General features: G+C 36.6%; 1 protein-coding gene across 1 annotated transcript in view; it reads left to right on the forward strand.

Annotated features, from left to right (window-relative positions):
- The first annotated feature begins 6,086 nt into the window (after window positions 1–6,086).
- LOC306882094 (adhesion G protein-coupled receptor B3-like) overlaps window positions 6,087–26,575 on the forward strand; it is a 43,798-nt gene continuing 23,309 nt past the window's right edge. Inside the window, exons 1-5 of the mRNA XM_079436556.1 lie at window positions 6,087–6,263; window positions 6,515–6,641; window positions 8,495–8,598; window positions 8,686–8,788; window positions 24,503–24,653. Of these exons, the coding sequence (XP_079292682.1) occupies window positions 8,498–8,598; window positions 8,686–8,788; window positions 24,503–24,653 (355 nt within the window). The 5' untranslated portion in view covers window positions 6,087–6,263; window positions 6,515–6,641; window positions 8,495–8,497. The remainder of the gene's footprint in view (window positions 6,264–6,514; window positions 6,642–8,494; window positions 8,599–8,685; window positions 8,789–24,502; window positions 24,654–26,575) is intronic.

Raw genomic sequence — 26,575 nt, forward strand, 5'->3', positions numbered from 1 at the left:
GCCACACAGAGATGTCTGTAGTGCTAACAAGTTTTATTTAAATTAGTAATTAGTGCTGTGCGTACCATGTCATGCTGTTATTTTTCCTTTGTCATTTTCATGTGGTATTATTACATATTTTATTTCCTTACAATATTCTTTCTTAGTGTTCAGTGGCTGTCAATTTTAGAAAAGCATGAAAGAAATACCATAAAAGTAATTATGATCTGAGTAGTTAAAGGTATATTTCACCCCACAAATGAAAATTTGTCATCATTTACATTTACCTGAACCTGAACCTCATTTACATGCCCTCATTTTGTTCTCTGTACAATGGACTACTTGTTGCCTTACTGCTGTTTTATTTAATTTTATTTAATTTTTTGAATTGTTTTTGCCCATGCAAAGTAAAAAAAAAAAGAAAAGACAAAAAATCTATAGAATAAAAGAAGAATAAAAGATGATAGCATTTTCAGTTTCTGATGAACTGTCCTTTTAACATGTTTACCGTGTTGATTTGGGTTGTTTTGTTATGATGTTTCTCAGTAATTATAGGATATCTGTATAATTCCAGTCATTTAATTATTTAGTAATAGGCCCATGCTGTAAATTGAAAATGGCTTCTATTTAATCTTAATCATCTTCAAATAGGAAAATTACATGGTGCTTCTGAGCCAGACCTCTGTGCGGTGACCGATAAGAACACACAGAAATCGTATTTATCAAATTCAATTTTCATTGAATGAAGGGCCACCCGAGTCTGCCCCCTTGCATGTAATTTGAGCCTCTGGAATGGATTTTAGCCCTGTGGTATTATTATATGCGGCTTATAAAGAGGGAGGGGTCTCTGCCACGAAACACTCAGGAATATAAACCGGCTTCATATTTGCTATTAAAAGAGAGCTGCTCTTATTAGGCTCAAATAATGTGGATTTCATGCCTGTTCATGATAAATTTCAATAAATTTGCTGTTGAGTTTAGTCTCTAATCTGTTTGCATGATTATTTATGTGGACGCATGTTCATTAATAAATTTGTTCGTTAGCGTGTTTACTCTTTGCACAAAATCAAAATTGGCCTGTGCAAGCAAACAATTACAGAACACAAATGCACAACTCTATCAGCTCTCTCCGGCATGATTGTGCATATTTTGAGGTGCAATTTTAATTAGCCCCAAGAGATTTTCTCAAACAACGAGGGAAAACAGCTGCTGATTTCGATGACATTCATATCATAACCATGTGCGTCTCTTCTTGGAAGTCATTATGTATACGCTAGTGTATACGAGCTCAGTGTGAACGAAAAATCTCACGTTTTTAACTGGTTCAGGCAGAGTGGAACATTTAAAGGACTAATTCACATAAAAATTATTTACTCGAAAAAATTAAAATTATATTAAAATTAAAATTATTGTTCGAAACCTTATATGACTTGTGATAGTTTCATTTCCATGCATTTAAAATGGCTAGGAACCAGTCATGCTTCCACAGAAGCATCAAGGAAGCATAACAAAAAGTCCTGAAATCATTCAATAGCTTTATTTAGGAACATGCATTTTAAAAATTAGCTGAAAATTTACTCACCCTCAGGCCATCCAAAATGGAAAATATGTTTCTTCATGGGAGCAGATTTGGATAAATTTTGCCAGTGGATCCTCTGCAGTGAATGGGTGCCGTCATTATGAGAGTCCAAACTACTGATAAAAACATCACAATAATCGGTATGGAGTACCTGGATTTGTTTCTTACAAACACACAGCTTTTCACTTTACAAGATGTTAATTGATGGACTGGAGTCATGTGGATTGTTGTTTTTAGCAGCTGTTTGAAGTGAAGTGAAGTGAAGTGACATACTGCCAAGTATGGTGACCCATACTCGGAATTCGTGCTCTGCATTTAACCCATCCATTTATGCTGCGGCGCCCGGGGAGCAGTTGGGGGTTCGGTGCCTTGCTCAAGGGCACCTCAGTCATGGTATTGAGGGTGGAGAGGGCGCTGGACATTCACTCCCCCCACCTACAATCCCTGCCGGCCCGAGACTCGAACCTGCACCTTTGGATTACAAGTCCGACTCTCTAACCATTAGGCCACGACTTCCCTTGATGATGAATGATGGACTCTCATTCTGACGGCACCCATTCACTGCATAGGATCCAATGAGCAAGTTTTGTAGTGCTAAACTTCTCCAAATCTGTTTTGATGAAGGAACAAACTCATCTACATCTTGAATGGCCTAAGAGTGAGTAAATTTTCAACAAATTTAAATTTTTGCTTTAAGTCACTATTTACTAAAAATCTTGTTCATGTTTATGAGAGAAGCTTGGGTACATAAATAAATTAAATCTTTTCAATGAATCATTTTAGTTCAGTCCAGTTCACAGTACAAACTAATCTGATTCTTGATGTTGACTCAGTGAATCAATGATCCATGAAACTTGAAAGCTTTAGTTCCCATTTCGTTGTAATGAAAAAACAGGGCTGGCATAGTCTATTGTATTTATTTTTTGGTTTCAAGAAAGCAAGAAAGTCATACAGGTTTGGAAAAACATGAGGTTGGAGGACAAACTGAGGTTAACCTGTGTCTAGACTGGATTTTTTTATTCATTTTGACTTGAATGCATGTTGTTGATTGCCATTAACACTGTATTTGTGAGGAAAACAATGAAGCTTGTTCATTTTGCTAGAAAGTAGCTGGTGCACAGAAGCACTGTTTTACAGAAACAATAATGGTAATGAGTAACAGAACAAAATGGAGGAAAATGTGTTGTGAATACCTGATGTCACCATTACAATCCTGTTTGCTTGTAAGCTTTGTTCACTTAAATGGCTTACATTATCCTAAACATGGCTTCAGGATAGCATTTGTATCTAATCAGATTCCAAGTATTTCTTACCCATCTCAGCACAGCTGATGAGCGGTTTCTCCGAAGCTATCAGGAAGGTGTGGTCTATGCCCCTGCACTGTGAAAATGATAAGTTACCTTGATTTAAAGGCAGAAGCTTTCTCTCTAAGACCAAATGTTGCTTAACTCTGCATCGGTCATGCAGATTCTCGCTTGAATACTTACAACTCTTGTCATTTTTCGCATGTATGAAAAAGCACAGGAGGGCCACACTTGGCAGGAATCTCCATTTTTTCCTCATAAAATATTCAGAAGGGATAGAGGTGATGGTTGGAACAGCAAAGGTCTTGTATTGGTTTGCTTTTAGCTCTGTTACTAAGAGTAGCCTTATGTACATTTTTTCATACTCAAATCTACCTTTCTTATTCATTCATTCATTCATTGATGTATTCCGTAGGTTGCAGAATTATTGGCCTTGAGTTTCCAGCAAAAACATACAAAATACGGGAATCTGTATAAATTTTAATGACCTTATGAGGTATTAACAGTCTGTGTTGGTTTATGGGTAGTAGCGCTGTTTAACGATTAATCGATTAATCGCATCCAAAATAAAAGTTTTTGTTTACATAATATGTGTGTGTGTTCTGTGTATATTTATTATGCATATATAAATACAAACACATACAGAATATATTTTGAAAATTTTACATGTATTTACATGTGTGTGTGTGTATATATATATATATATATATATATATATATATATATATATATATATATATATATATATATATTTAATATATATAAAAAAAATCTAAAATATATACATGCATGTGTGTGTATTTATGTATATACCTTACAAATATACACAGTACACACACACACATATATTACAAAAACGTTTGTTTTGGATGTGATTAATCGCGATTAATCGTTTGACAGCACTAATGGGTAGCTGACTTGGGCAAATGACAAGTACTCAATATAACACAAATTTAAATCAGTATTTTTTTTTATAATTAGTATGACCATTTATGACCTTACATTAATTGAGAGAGTAAATAGTTGTTCTTTAAAAATTCATTTGTCACAACAAGGCCATTACATTTAAAATTAAGTAGTGTTACTTGAAAATGGATGTATAAATATGGAAAAATGGTTTAAAAATAGTTCTATTTTTATGTATCCTAAAATTTAATTTAAAAAGTTTCATACATTTTTGGATCATTTGTTTCATGCATTTGTGGAATTATTACTGTACCTTCAAAAGAAGTGATTTTTTTTCTCTTTTGTTCTACCTGTTCGCATCTTGAAGAAAATTGACATCAGGGGGAATTATTAAAAAGTAGCAGCATGTTTAGTGTGATGCAAAAGATTATTGCATGATTTCAATGTACAGTATATGGTATGAGGCTGTTTGTTGATAAATTTGTTTTATGCATTTTTATCAAATATAATTTTCTTGATGTTGGAGTTAAGGACTGTGTGTTTCATGAACATTTTGTGCTATATTTTGTCAGATGCACAGTGCCTTTAAAGTATTATTGTTAGGCTTATGTATAAAATGAACGGTCCAAAAATAACTGCAAAGCAGACATGAATAGACCACTGATTGCAACGTTCCAGCAGCTCAAAGCACACAGCTTCCTATATTAAGTGCATTACTGACAGTAACCTGGCATCCAAACAGTACAATTGATATAAAATATAAAGGACGTATTGAATAAGAAGAGTACGACAAATCCTCAAATGTCAGAATTGTACTCAAATCTGATTACAGTGTCATTCTGCTAGCCTAAATGTAGTGATTCAGTACCATGGACAGTGCCACATCTCGGCTATTAAAAGTCATTAGTTTCTACTCGTACAATTGCCTAGAAACCGAGACTATCTTGAGCCTAGTGTAATTCATACACCCACAGACTGTGTGTCTTTCAAATTCCTCCCAGACCGGAAGAGCCAAGTGAGTAACAAGAGAACAGATGCAACTAAATGGAAAATAAATTGCCTTCTCCCTAGTAGAAAATATATCAAACTTCCATAAATAAGCCATGCAAACTGGAATTACCAAAGTTACGTTTTGTTTTGATAGATATGATAAGGTAATGTTGCTTCTTTCATGTCACACAATCAATGATCAGATGAATTGGCTGCATATTGAGTGCATCAAATCAAACTGGTTTGCTGACACAGTAACCCATTCCACAATGTCCTAATAATAGTCGCTATCGGCTTGCTGTTGATGCGGTTAGACCGGACAGGGCCACACTCCATCTTCCATGAATGAATCAATCCAGCCTGATTTATGCCGTACACATATCTGGAGCTAAATATGATCCAAAACCAGGAGTCATTTGCTATGCATGAAATGCCTTTGGATCATTACACATCATTAGTTAATGCACATTCAGGTACTTAGAAATGTCATGAACTTTTCATGTGAATCATACATTTTCATATATGAATATATATATGCATGCTATTATGTAATGCATGTTACTCTCTTTTATTGAACGTTATTATGCATGTTATTCATGCATATAAAAAAGTGTGAGTTTTAAAGCTTAATTAAACCTTGAAAAGAGAGCAATTGCTGCGGTTTAATTATGGAGATCCTCATAGCCTCCCTCAGGGAAAAGTTACTAAGCATGTCATGTCATACAGCCCCCGGAAAAAGGCTGTATTTGTTATGCATCCTTTGGAGGCACTTTAATTCAATGTTGCTTTTATACTACACTGATTGTATTCAACTGGTCAATCATAATACTTCCTAGCTGTTGACTAACTGATTTTGTTTTACCAGAGGTTCGATATGAATATTTTACACAAGATAAACAATGTTATCAAACATTAATCAGATATGCTGAGTAAATACAAACCTGGATGATGTTTATCAGCTTATTTAATTATTTTAGCCTTTAATAATTTATTATCCAGCTAAGTTAAGTAAGACATATCAGCCTAATCTTTAGATTTAACCACTGCAATATCAACCGAGATGTGTAAGCATTAATAAATAGGTGAGATGTCTATTCTATCATTTTGCTAGCCAGAGAAGGAGAAATTGGCTGCTACCATCCAGCCTGTTTTCACGGGGTAGTTAACGTTTAAGCTCCGTTTTTCCCTGCCGTTTATGTCTCGGGAAAAGCATATTGTGAAATCAAATGCTATAAAATGTTATAAACTTAAGATATTCGCGAATAAATGCCGAAATCAGGATGAACGAACAAGAAACGGGGAGTATTTCTGAGGCATCTCCCCCCTCCGCTGTAGCGCGAGGCAGGAGGCAAGAGAGTATCAATCTGATGCCGTCCGCCGTTTCTAGCCTGAATTTTTCCCTCAGGAAAGCGTCCAAAAGGCGCTAATTAGGAAATACATATCGATAGAGAACGATAAGTAAAAGCTGAAGCAAAACGAGAGAAGACGCGTCAAAGGAATAGCAGGTTGGGGTTTATTTTATCTGTGAGCCGTGAGTCGTTCAGCACCACAGAGCCTCAGCGCTTCAGTCGCACTCAGTACGGTCTGCACTAAAATGCGTTGCGTTTACTTTCTGTCGCTTAAGTAAGAAGTGAAGTGGATGAGATGAGATGAGATGAGATGAGATGAGATGAGAGCGCAGTGTTGAGGATTTAGAGTGACGGATTCACAGAGAAAAAGCTTGTTAAAGCGATTTAATCTTGTCTGTGTTGTGTAGGAACGATTCTTGGGGCAGCTGGAGCTCTAAAGGATGCAGAACTGTGCTCACCGATGCATCCCACACCAAATGCTTATGTGATCGGGTATCTACCTTCGCCATTTTGGCTCAACAACCCAGAGAAATAGTAAGTATTGGAATTGTCTTCTGTGGGGGATCTCAAGAGATGCTGTATTGATTAAAATATGGGTTGTAATCAGATGCATGTTTAATAATTTACTTTAATTATGTCATGTTTGATTATGAAAGAAGTATACCTGTGCAAACCTTGTCTGTATGTGTGTGTGTGTGTGTGTGAGAGAGAGAGAGAGAGAGAGAGAGAGAAGAGAGCTCAGAATCTCCCGTTTAAGTAATTGCCATTAAATATTTTTTTAAAAATAATAACGTATTTATTCATATTTTGTATATATGTTTATATTTATTATTTATTTCAATATTTTAATTATGGCCCCACTATCTATTAAAGCTTCCCTCTTCACAGATTGAAGTAATTTGAGAGTAAAAAGTAATCCTGACCATCATAATCTCTATTTTACCTTTCCTAAATGTTGCTCAAAGCATTTGTATATGTTCACATTCGAGATGCAGGAGCATCAGCTCTGGCCTCTTCAATTTCAGTATTCAATTTGCTACTTACATTAATACAATAATTCTTAGCTGTGAGATTTTATACTAGACGGATATATCAGGACTGTGCATACAAATTATGGCTTTCATATTATGTAATAATGGCTTCCTCCTCTGTTACAGTTCACTATCTTAGATTAATGTATACTACTAATCTTTCTTTTGTCTTTGCTACATATTGCTCAAGCATTTATATATGCTATACCATCAGCCATCAGCTGTGGTCTCTTTACTAGTGGATTCAGTCGACAGCAAAACATGGCTGTTTTAACCTACAGAGTAAGAGGCAGCCATTTTTTTCTCTGCCCATGTGACCAGTCAGTGAATAAATGGCTCCCGTGTGAAAATGATGGTGTTGTCTGCGTCTCAGTGATGCAGCAGGGGCAAAGTTTGATAACTCCTATCATTGCAATGCACAGCTGATATGTCAAAATGACTTGTGACTCCTGGGAACTGGATTGAGGGGGAGTTGTCAGATGGAAAAGGCATAAATAAATGGACCGGATGTGCATTGTAAGGGCTTAGTTAAGGCCTGTGCAACTAATGCAAGCAACAATTTAAAATGATAGATAGCTACATGTGTTACGATGAAACACGGATTGTGTAAAAAAATGACGGTCAACATCCATTGATTTCCCCACAGTCATTTAAACAACAGAACAAGAGACATTATAAGCATTGGAACAGTCTAGTCATATAAAAATGTATATGAAAAATTGTAACAGTCAGTATGTCTGCAAAAGTTCAACCTTAGTTGGACTCAATTACATTTTTGATGACAAATGAAAGGCTCGCTCTACAGTTAAAAGACCCAATCATCTTTTTCATAGAAGCATTGCCTGTTTGTTCACTCTTGAATGTGCATTAATAATACTATTATTTTTCATGATGAATTTATGACAGCATTGTTATCATATTTGATTTTTAATTAGAATGTCACATTAACATTCATTTTTGGAGATTTCCATGTTTTCCGATTCAAGAAGCGTGTTTTTGCATGTCTGGAAATACCTGCCTGGAAATAAGCATTGCAAAGTGATTTTTGAATCTATTTTAGTTAATTATGGTTTGTGGCATTAAGCACCGACCTGTTGATAATAAGCACTGTTCATTTGAATGGAGGCTAAATACATTTTATTCATGTGAAGGGGAGATTGAATGGGGGGAAAATGAATTACAAACCAAAAAAAAAAGCTTGTCCTTTAATCCTCTAAATTTGGGCAGTTTAAATGGCCCTGCTGCAATAAGCAGGCATCCTGTAATGTGCTTTATTACCAGGCACTGAAATGGGCTTTTATTAGTGGTACAAGGGTTTGAAAATCGCTCACTGAAGCTCTTGCGTGCCATTCACAGGCTATGGAGTACTCAGGGGTTCCATCTGTGACACTAATAGTGGGCTGTGGTCTTTCCTGCCTGGCCTTGATCACACTGACCGTGGTATATGCTGTTCTGTGGAGGTAAGTGCATAGACGTACAAGGGATATTACAAATAATGCACTTGCACTTTTGGAGGAATGCAACTTTAATAAACAATTTGTTTTCAGGTACATTAGGTCGGAGAGATCAATCATTCTGATCAATTTCTGCCTTTCAATCATCTGCTCCAACATCCTGATCCTAGTTGGACAGACACAGACACATAATGCGGTAAATATTGAAATTTTATCTCTGATGTGTTTTACTTGAATATTGCCAGATTATGATATTGCGATATAGCATTTATGAACATTGCTTTGTATTTGAACAAAATGTCCACTCTGGATTCTCATATTTATTTCTCGGCTTGCGTGTGGGCTGATTTTGCAAGCTTGGCTTGAATGCCAGACAGCTTCTCTGCACTAATATTATGCCGATCTAGACGTTTCAGGGTTTATAATGCAAATGAAACAGTGCTTTTACTTAAAACTGGTGAAGATCTCTCTGTCTGCTGTTTGTATATCATATCACCCCACCAGATTGTTTTAATTCCTCTATTTTGAGGCATTGTGACTCACTTAAATTCAAGCTGGCTGCCCTAATTTTCTCGCAAGTGACCTACCTACCTATCCAGATGTTCGAATCTTTGTGTAGTGAGCTACATATTCTGTTATATGCTATATTGTTGTGTTTGTATGAACGAATTGCCTTCTTTTCTTGTGGTAAGCAATTTATGTACTGTACATATTTTTATATTCTACATGCTGATTAGACACTGGACCCCTACATTTGTGCAAAGAGACCGTTTAGGTTCATTTTGCAACTTCTGGCTAATGAATTGCTTGTTGTAGATCAATTTAAAATGAACCTAAATGAGCCAGTTGCTTATTTTTAAAGGCATGTATTTAGAAGATTTTTATTTGATCTAAAGACGTGCAGTTTGTTATTTGATTGCATTTGGATTGTATTCCTTTACTGTTAATTTGAAATATGTGAGACAAAATAGCTTCTTCCGTGCATTCTCACCATTGTTTATCAGTATACTAGATTATATATGAGTCTTAAATTAGTACTCCACAAGCCACAGAAGTTATTTTTAGAGAATGAGTACATTGCTCTGTGTCCAATGCCAAGCAGAAATGATGATGATGCCTCGATGTTCTGAGCCGCTAAATACATTAGCCAGAATCCAGCTGGCCACATTCTGAATTATACAATGAAAATGCAAATTGGACAGATACAGGTCCGAGACGCAAAAGATTGTGTCTGTATAAAGCACAAATAGAATAGATATGACTGTGAACCTTTTTTTGCATGCATTTTCTCATACAAGAGACAAAACACCAAAATTGCACTTTTGAATTATTGACATTGTTACATGCGGCAGTTCTGTTGTTTTAATGTCAAAATCCCAACCATCCTAACCTCTTTCCAAGTAATCGGCTTCCCTAAAGACTGAACAGTCTTTCATCATCAAACAGGTTTTTTGGTTAAGCGAAGATGCTGCTCAGTTAGGGAAGCAGGGATTGAAAATTGTCTGTTTGATACATTGCATTATTTGCAAGACTTTAAATGAAATTTATCCTGTATATGATGATAATCGGTAGATATGCATCAGTGTAAACTAGAAGCAAAAGTCCCTTAGTGTTCACAGTCCAAATGGTTCAGTTATATAACAGTCTCTGCAATATCCGGAGCCCACGTGAATCTGAACATTTGGTGCCATTGTGAATGGAACATCTAAAGTTCAGGATCCAGGTAGGGTGAAAGCATTTTAAAGCTCTTTACATGTCTGCAATTAGTTTTAAAAAGGACTAAATGGGCTCCCAGCTAAATGGAAATGCTGAAAATGATATTTTTTCCAGCTCACAGTGAGGAGATGGTGTATATAAGTCATTCAAGATGTAATTATAAGATTCAGATCCTGATCAGTGGATCCTAGAGTCAAATTTTCTCACATTCACCATTTCAAATTCGACATCAGAGATGATTGGATATGGGAAATTGCCGAACTTCGGAAGAACAAAGATTAATTATTCACTCTCACGCTTACAAATGACGCTCATTTGCCCTCGTTTGAGTAAACAAGATAAAAGAGGTTGATTTCTCACTGCTTACAAGCTTGTCGGGACTAGCACAGCTGGTGGTTTTTGGTTATCATCAGAGGAGGGTTTACACAGAGTGGAACGTTATTCCTATGCTGCCCACACAGATAGGGCTTCTGAGTGAGTCAACGCCGTTGCGAGAATAACACATCACTCAGTCACACAAGTCAGACATTTCGGTACAGGCAGCACAAGGCATGAGCTTTCTCCCATTCTAATTCTAACGAGTGTTCTGGGATGGAAGGAAGTGATTTTCCAAGGTTAAAACAAATTAAATTTCTGTTACAGTAAATGGATCAAAAAATGACATTGACTGTAGCTCCGTTCCAAAACCTAGTGGGATGATTGACTAGCGTACCTCTGACTGCACCTTGAGGGTGTATGGGTTATAAAAGCATGCATTTAGGACAAACATAAAGGCTTTAATTAAGCTGTTTATTGGCTCTATAAAACATTTTAAAAGGCCAATGTTTTCTCTTTTTTATAGTAATGTTTCTGGAAATTATTTGAATTGTTTATTATTTAATTAAAAAAACATTATTAAATAATTCCAAGGAACAAAAATAAGCATTGCTATTTAAAAAAAAAAGAAAAGGAAAGGAAAGGGAAGTGGTGTGTGATTTAAAAAAATCAAACAAACAAAAAAAAAAACAAGAAAGAATATGTATACATACACACACACACACACACACATGTATATCAAATAACTTTTTCTCATACACCTGGATCGTTACAGGCATGAGCATAGGACATCGACACCTGCTCTAAAAGCAGTCCCATACACTGTCATAGTTTCCAAAATCTTCATATTTATTTAAACAGCAATGCTTCTTCAGGTATAGATTGGTTGTAAGACAGGACATTCCTTTTTAAAAAAACATAAGGATTTTTAAGGAAGACTTGGCAGCATGCAGGAAAGTGTTCTTTCCATTTTTTATATTTTAGAGACTCAATAATTCTAAACCAATTTTTGAAACAATGAAAACAGAGGTTTAATTTAAAAGCACTTTTATGAATGTAAAACTGTACAACGAAAAAGTACTCAATAATTAAGTAATGTACAGTACATTACTCATTAATTATAGATTTTTTTTTCTTTGCACAGTGTAAAATTCACTATTTTGTATTAATGCTTTTTAGTTTCTTTCCACCCATCCACCACGTTGGATGAATATCTTCACTAAGCGGATTGCGGTGCCTTGTTCGTGAACACTATATGTGATGCTGTCTTTAGAATGTAGCCAAAATTAGATATTTTAGAAGGCAGAATAGTTTTGCTGCCTACATTTTGGAACAGCTATTGTGTTTGGGAGCATGCCTACAATGCCTTAAGGTTTTGGAACAGAGCTTTGGTGGGTTGCTTGCCATTAAACATGCCATTTACATTGTTTTTTTTGTATTATACATGCATTTGCTTTGGCTTGTTGTGGTACAATGAGTCGTTATTAACTTCATTATTCTAAGAACGTACAGCGCAAGTCTTGATGACAGCAGTGCAGCGGGTCCGGTCCGCCATTAATGGACCATAATTACATCTGGACCTCCACTCTGTCCACATCTAAGGCATCAGTACAGCATTTTAAATGGTCAGTGCGTCTGTGTTACCATGACAGTAAAATGTCATTCTCTAGTGTATCATTGTCTTGCCAGTTCTTTTTGCAGCCATTTGCCAGGCTCTAAAGCAGCAATTTAGAGTAATTCCTGCTTCATCACGCTGGTGGAGAAGATGTATACGTGTTTCAGAGGGTGCAGGTTTTCTCCTCCAGATGGAGGTCGCACATATGACGTGATGGTCATACGAGGAAGAGCACTCAGCCTGCGGCTTCTCCAAACGCTGAGCTGAACTGAAGACCTGTCAGTGCTGATCATACACACTGCCATCTTCTTCTTTAATTCCACACCACATCATTTTACATTTAGCATGAGTGATGGTTCAGTATTTCTCCCAAATGACTGCAAATATGTATTTCTATTTGTGAATTGGAAATGAAACAACGTTGACCCGTCCACAACCATCATTATAAGCAAAATCTGTATTATAGAATGATTCTTTTTTTTGTGTGTGGAACAAAGGGTTGACATCCTTTTTGCATCAAAGATGTAAAGCGTTTCTTCTATCCTCCCACGAGATGATTAAGTTGCTGACAACAGTTTAGTTCCCTGTCAGTAATTCAAAATGTGCTTTTCTTTTTTCTGGTGTGTGGATCTTCATAAGTTTTGACAAATGGCAGCTATGAAAGTAGACATGCTTATACCTCGTTCTATTGGATTGTGGGTTGTTGGGAAATCAAACAGGTTTTTGGACTGAAATACAAGGACATGCAACAAATAGCAAAGAATAGGAACCTTTGATAGATGCTCAATACAAACCTGCTCTTAATAAAGGAGCTTTTTCAGCTGAAATGTAGCACAGATATAGACCGTTAGTCAATATGTTTTTTTGTGCAATAGACCATTTATGAGACCCATGAGACATTACAATGTGTATTCTGCTAGTGTGTGTTGAGATGAGAGCTGAAGACATAGGTCTGTGCTGTAGTTCTCATAAGAGAATCAGCTGGACAGACGCAGAGTCTGCGCTTATTCCATTAGTAGCACCTAAAGTGTCTTATGGGGCTCTATTAAATGGTGCTCCGAGACTTCCTCTTATCTCTCGCTGCAAGAAAAGGTGCCATTTAATCCAGTGGTGCGTTGTGAAGTATCCGAGTGCCAGTATGTAGTAGCTGTCAGTGGAAATGAAACGGCAGATTTATATGAACCAGATTTTATTCACTTTAACTTTTACTTTCAATTTAAAGTTAGTCAAACTTAAAAAAGAAGTGTTAAAGGAGACTTTCAGGTATGTCAGCTTTCAATTATCTGAGTGGACTTTGGATCATTTAATTGAGCTGAGGTTTGGCAGCCACAGTATCTATCTATCTATCTATCTATCTATCTATCTATCTATCTATCTATCTATCTATCTATCTATCTATCTATCTATCTATCTATCTGTCTATCTGTCTATCCGTCTGTCCGTCTGTCCATCTGTCCGTCTATCTATCTATCTATCTATCTATCTATCTATCTATCTATCTATCTATCTATCTATCTATCTATCTATCTATCTATCTATCTATCTATCTATCTATCTATCTATCTATCTATCTATCTATCCGTCTATCCGTCTATCCGTCTATCCGTCTATCCGTCTGTCCATCTGTCCGTCTATCTATCTATCTATCTATCTATCTATCTATCTATCTATCTATCTATCTATCTATCTATCTATCTATCTATCTATCTATCTATCTATCTATCTATCTATCTATCTATCTATCTATCTATCTATTTATCTGTCTGTCTGTCTGTCTGTCTGTCTGTCTGTCTGTCCCTCTGTCCGTCTGTCTGTCTGTCTGTCCCTCTGTCCGTCTGTCTGTCTGTCTGTCTGTCTGTCTATCTATCCGTCTGTCTATCTATCTATCCATCCATCTCCTATCCTATCCTATTATTTTCTATTTTCTATCTTCTCCAGCACTAACCGCTGTTAATACCTTATTAATATTTAGAATACATAAAGCATATACAGTCTTAAAACCTTTTTAAAATCCTAGGAAAGGCAACATGACATGTCTTGACAAACTTTGCTTTTCTAGTTACAGTAATATGAATTTATTTTAATTTCAGTTCAATTTTACTTCCTAATATTCAAATTGCTATTCTGCAATTCAATTAAAATCCAGCAATTAAACTGGAATTCAGAAGTCAGCTTTGTATGATGCACAACCCTTTTGAGGTCAGCCAAGAAGGAAATTTGTTGCAGAGACAAAAAAAAGTTAATATATTTTGATAGAAGATTGCAAAGACATTTTTGAATAATGAGCACTGATGAATCATGCACCAAGAAAGTGCATTAAAAAGTAACTAGGGTATATTTATTCATATTGTCTTTACAGGACAGGAAAAAAGCATCATGTTCTCTTAAAAAGTGATGGCCAGTTTTTCTAAACATTTTTCAGTATATTTTTGCACCAGACCTCAAAAACATCATAAAATGATTCAAATCTTCACCTTCAAGACGAGTTTATAATTTAGTGTCTGTATTTATGTGCAACTTCCTTTTGATCAGTTGCTGACTTGTTTATCTTCTCAAGTACTAAGATGTGAGGATAGCCCGCAGCACCTTTCCAAACTCAAACATCAAGGAATTTGATTGGAGAGAACCGATCCGAGCAACGTTTGAACATGATGAAAAGCATTCGTAATTTCAAAAGTACTTACCTCGCTGAGGATTTGTCCTGTGGAATTTTCATTTTGTAAATGATGACACTAGTAATAGTCAATGCGGTTAGCAGTGATGGAAACTACAGAATAAAACTGTGTGGTATCTATTCTAAATATTCTCCTATTGAGCAGAGATTGGTGCAGCCATACTTAATGAATAGTTTAGTACATTACTATTGTAGTGTCGGTGATTTTATTTTACCTCACTTGTTTAATAATAGAAAGCAAAATGTTTGTATCTTGGTGAAGCAGCAGCATTTGTCATAAATATTAATGTAGGAAAGGCATTTATGTCAAAACAGAAACAAGCCTGCTCAAACAGCTGAAGAGTACTGTTTGTATCAGGGTAGATGTTAGGAGTATATAACATTAATTGGAGAGGAGAAAAGCGTTTCCAGCAATAATCTTGACAGAGTGTGAATAAATAGTTGTTAAAATGAGATATTGTGCTACAATTCAAGAATGTAATGAAGGCAGGATCACTGAAATATCCAGACTAGGGAAAAAGGACAATTTGAAGCATATTCTTTTCTGTTGCATAATGAGTCTGGGTTAATTAGCCTGCATATCAGCATAATGTCAGTCTGACTCTTAGCTATGCCTTATATCAACACTTCCTTTACATTGTGCTGATCTGGGAAAGTGCTGAACTATTACAAACATCCACTGCTACCAGAGCTTTGGTATCAGTCTATATCAGCTTAGATTTGAGACTGTTCTTTACAGAAAGCTGTCGTTATGGCTTCAGAAAGCCTTGAAATATAGTGAGAAATATAGCATAAATATGTTTTTTTGTTGTTTTTGTCCTTTGTCACATGGTCACTGTCCAGCTGTTGAATAATTTCCTAAAATATTCATATCATTTTTTTTTAAATTTAATTTTTTTTATTAAAGGTTAAACATACTTCATTGGTAGTGCTGTTAGAAAATAAGAGATCAAATAAATTGGAGAACAATGGCTGATGTAACAATATCTGTTACCTAAAAATGATATTGAAAAGTTTAGAAAGCACCTTAATTTCTTATAAAATGTTGCTACTGAGGAAAATTGTCTATGTCAGTATTGAATTAATGACTTTTGTAATTACATAAATGTTTAATTATTTTATTAAGCTGCTCCCTCCTATTATCAGAGGTTTATTCCACTTGGTAAAATCTCATTGGCAGAGGACAATGCAGTGACCTCATATTCCCAGTACATATTTACTTTTAAATGACTTAGATTATGCTATATTATTTTTTATTATTATTCATGGAATCATTTAATCATGTCTTCAAAGAGAATATTAAAGCTCCCTCGAATAATCATCTGAAATGAATGGATTCTGTGTTGATAAGAAGCCGTGACGGATGACTCACGGATCAAATCATTTCGCTTAAAGTCAAGGATTTGAATGCTTCTGACACATCAGCCACTTTGATGATCTGTAGAGATAGCTTTCAATAAAAAAACATGCTCTAATTTGTTTTATCTATAACTTCGCCTTGGGGTAAAATGAGTCAGTCTTTTTCCTGTTTGAACAGCTGAATGGTAAATAATTAATGACAGCTTAATGGGCAAACTGACCTACTGCACTGGCAAACTTATGACACTGGCATCTTATCTGGGGTGGTAGGCTATATTTTCCCCCCGAGCCTTTTAGTTTTGTAGCTTTTTGAGGAACACAGTATTCTATAGATATCTTCTGACAGCTTGGTCCCTGCGCAACGTGTGAGTGATATGATAGAATGACGTAAACGCATTCCTGTAAACTGAAAACCAAGAGAACAGCACCATTTAAAGTGTAAGATGACAAATGCGTAAAGGGAAATTAAATCTTTAGGCATCTCACGATTCGATTAGATTCAGGCAATAAGTATCTGACTGTGCATTTTTGTTTTTTTACATTTTATTTAATTTAATTACATTTTATTTTACTTTTATTTATTTTTTTATTAACAGTGGAGTTCATTGGTTCTGTACTTGTACTCTGCACAGTTACAATAAAGTTAAATCTAATCTATATACAGTATATATATGTAATTTTCATTAAAAGGCATATTGTAAATTATATATAGTGAACTTTAACAGAGAACACTGTTAGAAAACATGTAAAATAAGCTATTCCACAATTCGAAGCTGCAGGATATCTGATTATTAATGTTTTATTTTGCATTTGTGAGTTGCTTTCAATTCATTACATTAATGTTTTAGTTAATTGCATTTTATTGAAGTGTACAGGCATTGAATTGACATAATGGGAACACAGTTCTCTAGTGTGTTCAAACATGCAGTTTCATAAATTAAAGCCCAGCTCTATACATAAATGAATCTCATTAAGCATTCATTGTTTACAGTGATTTAATATTTCTCGTAGGGGTGTGCGATATATATCGTCTGCGATAATATCGTAATTGTTGTTTTAACGATGTGCAATTTGACATTATCGAGTATTTTGCAAAAACCAAACAAAACACCTAAGGAGTGCATGTTTACATTAGCCTACATGGTGATGAAGCCGGTTAAATAGTGCACAAGCGCATTTAGAGTGTGTTATTTCACTGCAAGATTCAGTCTATTAAAATGCATTAAGAAGGATCGCAAAATTCAAGATATGGGGACAGAAAATGTATATATTTACGTTTCATGCCGTTTTTTTCTTCTAAAAATAAGCATGATTACAAATGTGATATTGATTTTATACAACAGCTCAATAAACAATAAGTTAATATTAAGAGACTTACGTTTTAGACACCATATTGCCTGTTTTTGCTCCATTTCGCTGACAAAAAATTATTCCAAACGGCTACAGCACTGTTTTGCGTCTCTGAGCAACATGAAGGTGTTTCGTTCCTGAATGAATCAACCATTTAAATGATTCGGTTCAGTCACAATGATTCACTTATTAACAGTCACTTTCTGCCACCTACTGGTGGTTTTAATTTCACATTTAAAGTCTATTTTCATTTTTTTTAAATAATTGTAAATATCAGTATTCAGTGTTTTATGTTTAAAATGTAAAGAAATTATGCATTTCTAACTAGTTAAAGCACTCCATGTCCCTCTGAGCTGCATTAAACAGTGTGTAAATGCATCTAAATGCCACTTCAGATGCAACTTCTGCAAAGATTAATTTTGATGAGACTGGTTTCATTTGTTTGATAAAAGCCTAAATGTGTGTTATCTTAATTGACTGATTAAATGTAACAATTTGACTCAAAATATGTACACTTTTAGAAAAAATTGCTTTATTAAAAGGTAAAAATCAATTTAAACTTAAACGAAAAGATTAATTAATCACTGATGTGAACTGACCACACAGAATATGAAGAATATCAAAAACTGCAGGTGTCCACAGTAGTCAGATATCAGCACAATAGCACACACTGCATATCGTCTAATTATATTTATCGGAAAAAAATAAAATATTGAGATATTTTTTTTCAATATCGCACACCCCTAATTTCTCGTAATTTGCATCATATTATATAGGCTTATTTATTTTTCAGATTTGTTTCAACCTCAAACTGTGTGTCCAGAAGCTTATTGAAGTGAGTTAGCATTACACCAGAGAGTCATCGTCCATGTATGAGAATGAACTCGCAAACCTTATAGTTAATGTCTTGAACCCTCCCTGGCCTCAAGCTCATGTATATGAATCCCAGCAGCGCACACCAGCATCAGCCCTTCGACATCCACGCGCGCCTCCCTTTACGTCAGCTATGTTGTACTTTACTGTTCTCCTGAACTTCCTCTGTTGCCATGGATACAGACACAGTGGGCTCAATATCTCCCGGCAATTTGCCTTTGTAAAGGGCAGTGTGTACTCAGGATTTCAGCTGAGGCTGTGTGCCACCCCCTCCACTTCCTCTGCTGCCCAGCTCTTCAGGCAAACCCACATGCATACAGATATAGTACATTTGGTACTTAAAGATACAAGTCAAATTCCCACTCAGGTTAGGTGCTTTTGGTGTCATGTGCCTTCAGATACCTTCAGATGTGATCTGAATGCATCTTGTTCCTCTGTGTGATGTTATTTGTACATTCAAAAGAAGTCTCTTATGCTCAACAAGGCTGCATTTAGTTGATCAAACTATAGAGTTAAATATTATTACTACATACATACATGTTTCTGTTTTATATTTTTTTAAATGTCATTTATCCCTGTGATGGCAAAGCTGAATCTTCATTAGCCATTACTCCAGTTTTAGTATCACATGTAGTGTTCTACTGTACATGGCTGCCGCTTGTGCTTGCCCCCTTACACGATGGTAATAAACACAGCCTAATCAGTCACGCAAGCTACTTGTTAAGTGTCAATCGATTCTATATTTATAGTAGTTAATTTATGCTCTGTTTGGCATAAGTGTTTCTTCGTCAGTCATTAGCACTGGCCCATATGGCCGTGAGGTCCTGCGGTGACATGCATGTGCCATGAGCCTCATCACCTCCCTTCTCATTTGCTAAGCAGCTAGCATTAGGCAGGAAATAGAACGAAACACATCCAACACCTAGAAATGAAAATAAGATTGGTATTACTGCATGTATTTAGCTCTTCATTGACGCTAATGCATCTGAAAATGTGGTGCTAAGATCCAGTTGAAAGTGTCTTCGAGTATCTACCTCTAGTTTAAAGTATCTCCAAGCAGTGGAGTATGTGTAGACAATGCTAAGTGTTCATGTAAGTGTGAAAATGTTGTAGAAGAGCTGTGGCTTTGCAGTAAGCACACACTCAATGAGGCTGCATTTATTTGAACAAAAGTACAGTAAAAGCAGTAATATTCTGAAATATTATAATTTAAAATAGCTGCTTTTTATTTCTGTGATGGCAAAGCTGAATTTTCAGCAGCTATTACTCCAGTCTTAAGTGTCACATGATCCTTCAGAAAACATAATTCAGAAAACATTTACTGATAGTATGACACAGTGGTGTTGGCAATTTACTTTTTTTTTTTTTTTACAGCGTTACATAAACCGATGCAACTGTGAAAGTAAAAACTGCCCACAAACAAGTAGGCCATGGTGTCCTTCTAATTCTAGAAGTCAAGTAACAGCGAATGCTAAAGGGAACATTAGTCCAGGAGGTCGTCTGGCTTAGACGCACACTGGCTGTGAACTTCAAACTGAATCTCTCAGACGTTGTGTGCGAGAGCTCATGAAAACTGCTTTACTGAGGAATTGTGGTTTTGTGGCAGCGTGAGAGAGCTCATCAGCATCAGGTGTCCCATCGCATGCTGCCAGCTGATCCGTTTTCACAGCATTCGTCCTGGCCGGATCAGGTGGACTGGGAGCAGGTGGAAGCAGGGTCTTCATTAAGTCAAGTCAAATCACCTTTATTTATATAGCGCTTTTAACAATGTAAATTGTGTCAAAGCAACTGCACAATATCAAAAAAGGAAAATAGTGTGTCAATAATGTAAAATTAAAAGATTAAAAAAAAGATTTTCAGTTAAAGACATTTCATTATTGAATTCAGTGATGTCATCATCCAGCTCAGTTCAGTTTAAATAGTGTCTTTGCAATCAGGTCGACGATATCGCTGGAAATGAAGTGTCCCCAACTAAGCAAGCCAGAGGCGACAGTGGCAAGGAACCAAAACTCCATCGGTGACAGAATGGAGAAAAAAACCTTGGGAGAAACCAGGCTCAGTCGGTGGGCCAGTTCTCCTCTGGCTAAACAAACCAGCAGTTCAATTCCAACTGCAGCAAATTCAGATTGTAAAGGCTCAACTGGTTCCAGTGGTCTTTCCCGATGGCTGTCTAAGTGGCGAGGTCCTCACTGGGGATCTGTCTCTGGCGCTCATCTCGGTGTCCTGGTCTCCGCTGACGTTCAGGGCTGTAGAAGTCTTCTCTGGGTGCTGATCCACCATCTGATCTGGATACGGACTGGATCTGGTGACTGCAGTGACCATCTGGGCTGGATACGGACCGGATCAGGTGGCTACGGTGACTGGGGATATGTCCCCGGGGCTCATCCAGGTGTCCGGCCTCCGCCGACGATCAGGGCCAAATACATCATCTCCAAGCGCCGATCCACCATCTGATCCGGACACGGACTGAGAAACAGAATAGAAACAGACAAATATTAGCATAGATGACATACTTCTTATGATGTAACGAGTACATCATGTGTTATGGGGAGTGTTCCCGGTTCCGGTTGATCTAATTAAGGCAGCCTAACAATCCTTTAATGGATTTGAATAATATAAGTGTATTAGTGTGTTATGTGTAAGCCAGGTTAAAGAAATGTGTCTTTAATCTAGATTTAAACTGACAGAGTGTGTCTGCCTCCCGAACAATATTAGGTAGATTGTTCCAGAGTTTGGGTGCTAAATAGGAAAAGGATCTGCCGCCTGCAGTCGATTTTGATATTCTAGGTATTATCAAATGGCCAGAGTTTTGAGAACGCAGCAGACGTGGAGGACTATAATGTGATAAGAGTTCGCTCAGGTACTGAGGAGCTAAGCCATTCAGGGCTTTATAAGTAATTAACAAGATTTTAAAATATATTTGATGTTTGATGGGGAGCCAATGCAGTGTTGACAGAACCGGGCTAATATGGTCGTACATCCTGGTTCTAGTAAGGACTCTAGCTGCTGCATTTTGGACCAACTGTAATTTGTTGATCAAGCGTGCAGTAAACCACCCAATAAAGCATTACAATAGTCTAACCTTGAGGTCATAAACGCATGAATTAGTATTTCTGCATTTGACGTTGAGAGCATAGGTCGCAATTTAGATATGTTTTTTAGATGGAAAAACACAGTTTTACAGATGCTAGAAACATGGCTTTCAAATGAAAGATTGCTATCAAACAGCACACCTAGGTTCCTAACTGATGAAGAATTGACAGAGCAACCGTCATATAAGACACACTCAAGTGTTAGATAGTGTTCTAGGTTATTACATGTGGGGTTTTTAGGTCTGATAATTAACACCTCTGTTTTTTTAGAATTTAGCAGTAAGAAGTTACTCGTCATCCAGTTTTTTATATCGACTATGCATTCCGTTAGTTTCTCAATTTGGTGTGTTTCACTGGACCGCGAAGAAATATAAAGATGAGTATCATCAGCATAACAGTGAAAACTAACACCATTTCTCCTGATAATATCTCCCAAGGGTAACATGTAAAGCGTGAAAAGTAACGGCCCTAGTACTGAGCCTTGAGGTACTCCGTACTGCACTTGTGATCGATATGATACCTCTTCATTCACTGCGTCCCGTCCAGCTTGTCTCTGGCTCATGTTGGCTATGCTCCCAACTCTTTTCTATGCCTTGAGTATCCAGGTTCTCCCTCTGTCAGATTCACTTGTCGGCGGCTAGCTGGTCGGTGGATTTGTCTTCAGGTACACCACCCTTGACCAAATATATGTTCCTGTATCAACATTATTGTTGGTCATTCCTATCAACCAGCCAGACTTTAGGAAATTTCTAAATAATTTTACATAATCCTAATCAAGCAATCAGCACCCTTTGACTTTAGGGATGGGTGGGAATTTTAAAATTCCAGTAAAGTCATGAAAAAGAATAAAATCTTAAAAATCATGGAAATTTCTAAAGTGAGTAGAGATTTTATTAATTATTTATTTTCTCTAAAATAAGGAAATGTGATTGTAGGTCTCATGGAATACTGGTTTGTCAAATGTGGTGGAAACCCTGGTTTTAGGAGAGGTGTTTTTGTCACATGGTGATCATCCCAGTCTTAAAGGATTTGCATGAAACACATTGACTGCCAAATTCAGTGAGGAAGATAGTCATTTGGTGAGAAAGATGGTAATGTTTTGTGGTTTTGGTGCTGAAGGCATCTCTCTGACTGACTGATCGCTGTTGGTGACAAAGTGTTGAGAATGTCCGGAGCACATATGTTCTAATTGCAGTGAGATTTCCTAGATTTGGAATAAGAAGCATGGGATGTTGGTCGGGGTGGGTTGTATGACATATCACAGTATGAATAAATTGATATCATAGATAGATAGATAAATCTATAAAGATATGTTTGTGAAAACCGTGATACTTTTTTCAGGAAACTTTGATGAATAGACAGTTTTAAAACAACAGCACTTATTTGAAACATAATTCAGTTGAAAAGTCTTGACTGTCACTATAGACCAATTTCAGTGTTTTTTTGTGGGCGGAGCCTATCTGGTGGCAGAAAATTACAGTTTTATAGTAGCAGTCTATGGAAGCCATAGAATAAAATAATTAAAAAGGTAGTTTTGAATTTATATTTCCAAAATTCTGACTTTTTTCTTGATTATATCTCACAATTCTGATAAGAAAAATCAACTAGTCATTCTCTCTTTTGCCCTCGAATCAGAATCATGAGTTTATATCCCACACTTCTGGCTTTTTTTCCTCCAAAAAGATTGGAGGGATTCCAAACTCGTGATTGTTGAGTTAAATCAAGTTATAAAGTCCAAATATACTTGCATTTGTGAGAAAAAAGTCAGAATGGTAAGAAAAAATATGTAAATGTTATGTAAAATATTATAGGTTTAAATAGTATTTCATGCTGTAACTTTAGGACTAAAACAACATGTCTGCATATGTGAATATTAAGCAGACCTATTGCTTAAATAAAACTTATGATTTAAACGTAGCAGGTTTCATCCATAGTCTGTCTGTTTAGACATCTACATTTAGTTTCAGTATTCTATAATAATTATTTGCATTCTGATTTTGACATCCAAAAGCACAATAATACATTTTTGATCTTATTCCATGGATTCTACCTGTTTCCCTCCACTTGTTATCAGTGTTTTTCTGCCACCACAATGTGCACGCAGCTACAAATGACATAACTGAGATCAATTGATCTGTTGATCAATTTAATGCATCCTTTATAATTTAGTTTTTCTAAAAATATCTTGATGACCCCATTATTTTCTTTTTATGTTTAAAACTAAATGAAGTCAAATTTGTAATCCATACCCACACAAGCACATTTGCAAAACACAATACATACCATCAAAGCGCCCAGCCCTAAACGATGGCCTAGATGAGCCTGGAGCGAAACATGTTCTCTCTTTGTGATTTTGTTGTTTTTCATTCACAAACTTTTCATGACACCTTATATGAAAATCAAAGGGAGTAGATGCAATGAGGGATCCGTTATTTTGTTTTCAATCTTGGTGGTTTCAGTGAGTTTCACATTTAGGGGGGCAGTCGTGGCCTAATGGATAGAGAGTTGGACTTGTAACCTGATGGTTGTGGGTTCTAGTCTCAGGTCCGGCAGGGATTGTAGGTGTACCATGGTCAATCTTACCTCAGTCAATACCACGACTGAGGTGAGACCTTTGAGCAAGGCACCCAAACCCCCAACTGCTCCCCGGGTGCCACAGCATTGGCTGCCCACTACTCCGGGTGTATGTTCACTACTGTGTGTACACTTGGATGGGGTCCCTTCCCCTTATCTCTTTCTTGTGACTTGAATTAATTTTAATGAGTGAATTGAGTACTTTTCACCCAAACTCTGGCTCAGTCAATGCGAAATTCGATTGACAGTCCAAAAATGTATTTAGTCTCATTTAGACTTGACTTGAATGAAGTGTTTTATCAGTTCCTCTTCTTTCTCTCTCTCTCTCTGTTAAATGGACAGGGCATATGCACGATGACAACTGCATTTCTGCACTTCTTTTTCCTGGCGTCCTTCTGCTGGGTCTTGACAGAAGCTTGGCAGTCCTATATGGCCGTGACGGGGAAAGTTCGGACCAGGCTCATCCGGAAACGCTTCCTCTGTCTGGGATGGGGTAAGTGCTTGGATCTCCACGACAATCTCTATATCTCTCCCTCTTTCTTTCTCCCAGTCTCTGTTTCATTCAATCCATCATCATCATGCAGCTGGTATTTACTTCTCAAATGTGGACGATGTGAGTGGGTAATTTTTGAATATCGTCTCGTATGTTCCATACCTCCCCGGGGTTTCTTATACAGGACCACTTTACGCACACATCAAATTGATTACAGAAGAGCTAACACTCATTCCTCCAGTTACCTAGCAACAAACAAGGCTCTCTCTTTCCATCATTGCAGTGTTTTGCTGTGTGCAGAGGAAAAAGACAAGACAGAAGAAGATAGACAAAGACAGATATGTAACCGTTTATTAGTTTGGCTATTCTGATACACACTGACGGTGGATTAATTCAATTATTGGTATCCATGAAATGTTTCTTGTGAGCGTCAGTGCAAGGCGGTTGTTTTAAACAAGACTCACATTTTAGATTTATATGGTTATACGCCGATCATAAGTGGTTTGTGTTCAGTATCTTGGAGCTTAATGGCAGTGGAATTCATAAGTGATGTTTGCTATCAAATTGACTTGTTGCTCCTGCTTTTGTATCAGTCCGTGACTCCATTGCCATAACAACGGTTGCTAAGCAGTGAGTAGACCAGACAAAAAGAATAAATTAAGGATGCCAGCAGCCACCTTCCAGCTCATTATACCGTCGTTAATGTCTACCTCTGGCATGACATGACACAAAAATTATAGAAAATTACGGAAAAAAAAATAAATAAAAATAAATATATATATATATATATTTAATTTAAAGAACTACAACCATGTAGTAATATCTTTTTTGATTAATTCAGTGGTCTATTAAAAACTTTACAAGTAAACAAAGTATTTCATCACCTCTCATTTGTTTTCTCTTTTTGTTTAGAAGTAAATGGTGTCTCAGATAAATAGTGTCTCAGCGTACAAGTACTAATCTAAAACATCTGTTAAGGATCAAAAAACCAACAGCTGGTCTTCTTAATTACATGACCCCTACTCAGGTCATAGGAACACAAGAGGCACGTCGATCTCACTCTCTGTCAGACTATGCTGTTTGTTCAGCTGAACTATAAATCCACAGGTATAATTTGTATCTGTGAGGGAACAAGCATATCATCATGGACATTTTCCAGGTCAAATTCATTAATCCTTCTCAGATACTCGCTCTTTTTCATCCATCTGGAGACTAATGTTACCTTTGAGGGAGGAACAGCGGTGCAATGTGCTTTCCGATTGGTCAAGGATGAAACTGCATGGTGGCTAGGGGCGCAGTTTCGTTTAGACTCAGCACGGGGAGGGGGGCCCGCAAGAGCCCTCGCTGGCTCTTCAGACAAGTTGATTGCATCAATAAATTGAGCCACCACCGAGAGAGGGACGGTGTTAATATTCAGATCACGGGACAGTGGCAGGAGCAGAAAGAGACCTTTCATAATGGCAGTCCTGCTCGAGACTAGCAAAGATGAGAGACAGAGAAATAGAGAGAGAGGATTAGAAAGATAGCAGATATGATATTATACTTCAGCTCAAGACCTGTTTGATTGTTTCAGACTCTCTGTTGTGCTAATTGCATTTCACATGCTGGGTTTAGTGTAAAACTCCAGGGAGTCTTATTAGATTGTTTACCTGTTCTCACGTCACACACAGTTTATAAGTTATATCATTTCTTGAAAACCTGATGTGCTTCTGAAGACCTGCAGTGGTGTTTGTTAAGGCAAGCAGCACATACTGTTGCTCAAGCTTAGGGTTATTTATAAAACATATACAGCATGTAAAACAAATCCACACTGGCTACAACATTTAACAGAAGTAACACATTTAACTACAACATACAATAAATTTAATCTTTAGCAAATAACAAAACAAAAATACATAATTTCATACTGTACAGTTATAATA

The sequence above is a fragment of the Barbus barbus genome (assembly GCF_936440315.1).
Source record: "Barbus barbus genome assembly, chromosome: 16".
In the NCBI taxonomy this organism is placed as follows: domain Eukaryota; kingdom Metazoa; phylum Chordata; class Actinopteri; order Cypriniformes; family Cyprinidae; genus Barbus; species Barbus barbus.